Below are 6,000 nucleotides of genomic sequence, written 5' to 3'. Positions count from 1 at the left end.
TCTGCCCAGGCTCTGTTCCTTCTGCCCAGGCTCTGCTCCCTCTGCCCAGGCTCTTCACTCTCTGCCCAGACTCAGTTCCCTCTGCCCAGGCTCTGCTCCCTCTGCCCAGGCTCTGCACCCTCTTCCCAGACTCTGCACCCTCTGCCCAGGCTCTGCACCCTCTGCCCAGACTCTGCTCCCTCTGCCCAGGCTCTGCACCCTCTGCCCAGGACTGAAGGCTTCCTTTTCGGATGTGTACTTGAGGTGTACTGGAAAACTTTATTTTGTTGTTTACTAGTGAAGACCTAATCTGTCCTTTTAACATACATCTGTACATCATAAAATATTTCTATTAGTGAGGAAGCATTAAAACATAAATTTAAATTGCCCAATGATGCAGATGGATCTTAACATGATATTCTCCAAACAACAAAACCACCTAATGATATCTTTCTCTGCACGTGGCCCTACTGTGTGCAGCTCAGGACCACACTTGCAGCATGCAATCAGAGGAGTTACTGTCTGCTGCTGTCGGGCATGTTCCACTATGTGAATGTTTGACTTGTGTGCTTAAGAGCAGGAGAATCTAAAAGATTTTTAAAGTTTCTCTTCCCGGCAGCATGTGTTTTCCCCATGCTCCTGAATATAAATATTTAATGTTGGTAAACTTAGGGGTTCTTTATGGAAAGCCACATTTAAATGGCTCTAGAGGATTTCTGGAGTGACCTGTTTCCTACACTTTGCTCTTTGAGGTGGCTACAAGGGCACGCTCAACTGCCAAAACCTGCTGAAACCATTCGGTCTGCACAGCTTGTTTCCTGGACCTCAATATAAAAAAAAGATGGTTCTTCCAAGCAGCCTATGAATTCTGTCTGTAATGTAGAAAGGATACAGTCTTCTTCCTGGAAATAGGTCTCAGCTACCTGTAAAGACAGAAGAAGAAAGGAGTATTTGAGTGAAAGGACGAACTTGGCAAGATCTTGTAAGGCTGCTTTGATAGGCTACTAACAAAATGATTTCACCACATCCACGAGTTCAGAGGAACTCTGTAGGCGCAGGCCACAATCCTAGGGTCTCTGTCAGCAAAGCTAGCACGGGTACCCTTCAGCTGCCATACCACCATGTTCTTTCCAGTCTAGTCACGTCCTAACAAGCTTCACTTAGCCCCTTAAGTTTAAAAAGGAAGAATGCTTAGGGATGAGGGGAAAGCTATAGGCTTACAAAGCTGCAGTAGGGGGGTCAACAGGTTTAAAAGATTATTATTATAAACTAAAAGTTAGAAATGGCCAGGCAGTGGTGGCGCACGCCTTTAATCCCAGCACTTGGGAGGCAGAGGCAGGCGGATTTCTGAGTTTGAGGTCAACCTGGTCTACAGATTGAGTTCCAGGGCAGCCAGGGTTATACAGAGTCTCAAAAAACAAACAAACAAACAAACAAACAAACAAACAAACAGTTAGAAATGGGGTCAGGGAGATGGCTCAGTAGGGAAAGATGCGAGATGAGTCTGCCTAGGCTGACAACTTGAGTTCAATTCATGTGATTCCACATGGTGGAAGAAAGAAGTTTCCCTAAATTGTCCTCTTCCCTCTACATGAGCATCATGGAACACACACACACACACACCACACACACGGCAGAAATGTCACATTACATGAGACTTTAACACTATTTCATTTCTACTTTAAAACTACCAGCTCAAAAGCTCAGGGGACACTGGTTTTGGTGTGTGTGTGTGAGATTATGTCTCATGTGGCCCAAGGTGGCCTTCAATGCCACATGCGGCCGAGAGTGACCATAACTCTTACCCCTCCTTTTCAGATGCTGGGGTTGTAAACAGCACCACAAGGTAAGAGCACGCTTTGATATTTTTATTGATATTCTTAGTGTGTTTGTATGTACATACCTGCACACACACTGGAGTTTGAAATGAGGTGTGGCCTGCAATTGTTTACCTTTATTATTGGGATTATTTCTGAGACTGGATCTTACTCTGTAGCCCAGGCTGGCCTCAACCTCACAGAGATCCACCTGCCTCTGCCTCCCGAGTGCTGGGATTAAAGGCGTGCGCCACCACGCCCGGCTTGCACCTTCTTTTTTGACTCAAGGCATTCCATAGAACCTGGTGCTCAGCAGTTGGCTACACTGAGTGGCCATTTAGCTCTGGGGATGTGTGGGGGCCTGGTCATCATCAGCACTGCTTGCTTGCATACACGGAGACTGGGGATCCAGACTCACGTTCTCATGCTCACAGAACAGGTACTTTCCCATCTGAGCCATCACTTCAGTCCTGTTTTAAAGATATTTATTTCGTTTTAAATCATGTGTATGCCTGTGTATGGGCATGGTCGGTGAGTGCAGGTGCCTGCAGAAGCCAGTGGCATCTGAACCCCAGGGGGATGCAGGTACAGGCAGTTGTGACTGAACCCAGGCTCTCTGGAAGAGCTTTACAAGCTCCTTACTGCTTAGCCATCTCTCAAGCCCCACGCTGAGACCTATTTCTTTTTGGCACAAGATCTCTTGTAGTGCAGGCTTGCCTGAATTCACTATGTAGCCAAGGATGACTCTGAACTGCTGATCTTTCTGCTTCGACTTCCTGGGTGCTAAATATAGGCCTGGCGCTGCGCTGCTATTTTTAAAAAGACCAGGTTAGCTGAGACAGTGCTTGCCCAGCATGCTCTAGGCTCCGAATCCAGTCCCTAGAACCTCAAACATAGCTCGGGGATGTATGTAGCTCAGTGGCCGTGGGCTTGCCTAGTGTGTGGGGTTACATAGGGTAGGTCACAACAACAACAACAACAACAACAACAACAACAACAAGGGAGACAGACCAGGGTAAGTGAACTGTTAACAGTTGAACATGCGTAATGCCACAAATACTCAGAACTAGAGAGAGTCCAGTCTCAGGAACTGATCCCAGAAAAGGCTTCTCACTTATCAGTTTCATTCTAAAGGATCTTTAAATTAAAAAGAAGGAAAAAAATCAGGCACGCACTTTAATCCCAGCTACTGAGGATCAGGCAGAGCAGTAGCATGAGCCCGGGAGTTCAGGGCCAGCCAGGACAGAACGAGCCCCGTCACAGGCAGATACAGTTCATTCATTAATTACGAATTTCTTCGACTTAAAAAACCTCTGAACTCCTGAACAGTCTCCGCTGCGTTTCTGACCCTTGGTCTCACACACAGTGTGTCATCTAGACTCAAGAATGTACAAAAGTGAGTAAAAAATCATTTTATATTTTAACAGCAACACTTAATTCTATATATCCAACTTTGCCAATCTTTCCTGGGCTGCTAGTGACCTTGAAACACTAGGGACAGATTGCCTTGGTTCTCTCTCTGCTGGAATGCTGTGCATGGAGTTAAGGCCAGCCCAGGCTTAAGCCCTGCAGCTAAGGAACTTGCAGATGAAGACTGAATGGAGGCAATACTAAGTCTCCCACTGAGTAACCACTTTACAGAATTCATTTGGTGCTGACTTTAAGTACTTATGTTTCTGTAAGAGTTCAAAATTGTCTTTCCCCTAGTAAGCAGCATCCTTTGCCGTGTATTTCTGTGGGATAGTAACTCAGCTTTGAGAAACAGGATGGCCCCAGGGCTGACACTGGAGAAATGTAGCAAACTTGGAAAGAAATATCCACTCCTAATCTGTGTTCAACACCTGTATGGACTGGGGAGGGAGCTGGTGGTAAAGCAGGGGCCGGCCTGACAGTGCAAGGCCCCGGGTTCAATACACAGCACAGGAAAATAAGTAAACACGGAGGTAACTGCACTCTGAGGTGATTATCTCATACTGTGTGCCCTGTAACGCCCACCACAAGGACAATGGGTTTCTGGGAGTTCTCAGCACTTGTTTATACTGAACTTTTTTCAGTTGAGAAGCTGAATTTTTATATAATAGATGATTTTCATATTCTGGATGTCTTCATTTATATTTTATTTTTGTATTTAGGGAAAAAAACTTAGACTTTTTTTTTTAAGGATCTTGATGAGACAGTGTTTATTTTTTATTTTTTATTTATTTATTTTTTTTGTGGTTTTTCGAGACAGGGTTTCTCTGTGTAGTCCTGGCTGATCCTGGAACTCACTCTGTAGACCAGGCTGGCCTCGAACTCAGAAATCCACCTGCCTCTGCCTCCCGAGTGCTGGGATTAAAGGCGTTCGCCACCACGCCCGGCTGAGACAGTGTTTATGACCAGACCAGTAAGCTAAATTATTGATAAAGCTTAGCATAACTTGCGATACTTAAGATATTCCACATAACTATTTTTTTTTACATAATATTGCTTTTGTATCCATTATTTGGTATGTGTATGTGTGTGGGTGTGTGTCTGCGACGTGTGGTGGCAAGAGAACAACTTGCCAGAGCAGGTTTTCTCTTCCACAGAGAGTTCCAGGGACTGGTTCAGGATGCCAAGCTTGGTGGATGACAAGCTCCTTGGCCAACTGAGCCAGCACACCAGAGGTTACACTCTCAGAATGGGTTCCACTGATCCCTCCGGTTTTCTAGTCTAAGTATTTCATGTGGAGGTCACTATCCCTGCCATTACTAAGAACAAGAAAGGAGCTGTTAAACTTATACCTAGCAGTTGAAAAGGAACAACATTGGCCAGATCTCCCAGAAGAAACAGTATGGGTTACGCCTAACAGAGGCTGCTAGAGGCCTACAGGCTCCTGGAGAAAACTAAACAGTACTGCGCTGAATTCTTCTCTTAGACATGAAAGTCAAATGGCTGACCCTTTAAAGGCTGCCTGCCTTGCCTTCTGTATGTGTGCACCACTGCAGACAGTCAGTTACTAACTGCTCCCACGAGGGATGTGTTCATGGGTTTCATTCGTAGTATAATCCAGTGGAGGTAGGGCTGCAGAAATGTAATTTTTTGTAAAATGTAAATGTGAACGTAAAGTTAGTCTTTACATTTCCTGTGGCAGTTGTTGTTATCTGAGACAGGGTTTTTACCCTAAACCCCAAGCTGACCTTGAACTCACTCACTATGTAGACCATGCTGGCTTCAACCTTGCAGCAATCCTCCTGGGTCAGCCTCTCCAGGGCTGGGATTACAGCTGTACACTGCTGCATCTGTGAGCTGTTGACCCACGAGGGTAACGAAACCCATGCCTCAAAAGTCAATGCACTTCTAGGCAAAGGGGAAATGCCAAGAACAGATATACAGATTATTTACCCTGTGAAAATCCCCTTCACCTAAGTCCAGCAGGACCACGAGGAGAGCCTCCCTGCCTCGTTTACCTAAACCGGAAAAGCAGCCGAGCAGAGCAGATGGCTCATGGGCCTTACAGGTGAACGACCTGATTCCTCTGGTCCTGACACTTGGCACTGTGGGGCCCTGAAGGCATCATTTTCATCTTAAAAAATGGCCAGAGCCACCCACATCTATAAGAAACAAAGCTGTGCCTTCTACCTCAACTGTCCTAGTATATGGGCGTGTATCACCATGCTGAAGCTCAGGTTGTCCTAGAACTCACTGTGCAGCCCAGGCTGACCTTGAACTACTGAGACGCTCTGGTCTCCGTTTCTGACAACCCCCTCCCCTATTAGCCAATCATTTTGTAGCTCTGCTTTGGTGGGTATTTAGTATCCATCAGATGAGTGGATGAATCTCGTGGAAGATGGGGATGGCGGGCACTGAGCCATCCAACGTCTCCCTCCCCTCTCTGCAGTCCTTCCCAGGCTTCTGTACCTAGTTCACACACAGTTGGTGAAATCAACCAACTGAAAACCACTGGCTTCCTCCACACATCTGAGGGGCTGGCAAGAAAGACTCTGAGGTTTTCTTGGTCACCTCACTCCATTCTCCCTTTGACAAGATGTCTGGATTTCTCCAGAAGGCCCAGATCCACTGCAGGGATAGAGACTTTGCTGACTGAACAGGACCGCTACCAACAGCTCCATCCTGAAAGTCCCTAGTGCGATTACGTCTCCTTCCAATCGTTATCACTAGGATAACCTAGGGACGTGGGAGGCAGGTGCTTTTCCTCCTCGGGATGGGTGTCTGAGAAGAATGT

The 6,000-nt window shown here is 46.3% G+C and overlaps 1 protein-coding gene across 1 annotated transcript in view; it reads right to left on the bottom strand.

Annotated features, from left to right (window-relative positions):
- Cnst (consortin, connexin sorting protein) overlaps positions 1-6,000 on the bottom strand; it is an 80,990-nt gene that overhangs the window by 24,738 nt on the left and 50,252 nt on the right. Inside the window, exon 4 of the mRNA XM_021169968.2 lies at positions 872-902. Coding sequence (XP_021025627.1) covers positions 872-902 — 31 coding nt within the window. The remainder of the gene's footprint in view (positions 1-871; positions 903-6,000) is intronic.

Source organism: Mus caroli, chromosome 1 (assembly GCF_900094665.2).
Source record: "Mus caroli chromosome 1, CAROLI_EIJ_v1.1, whole genome shotgun sequence".
Classification (NCBI taxonomy): Eukaryota; Metazoa; Chordata; class Mammalia; order Rodentia; family Muridae; genus Mus; species Mus caroli.
This window is presented reverse-complemented; position numbering and strand designations above follow the sequence as displayed.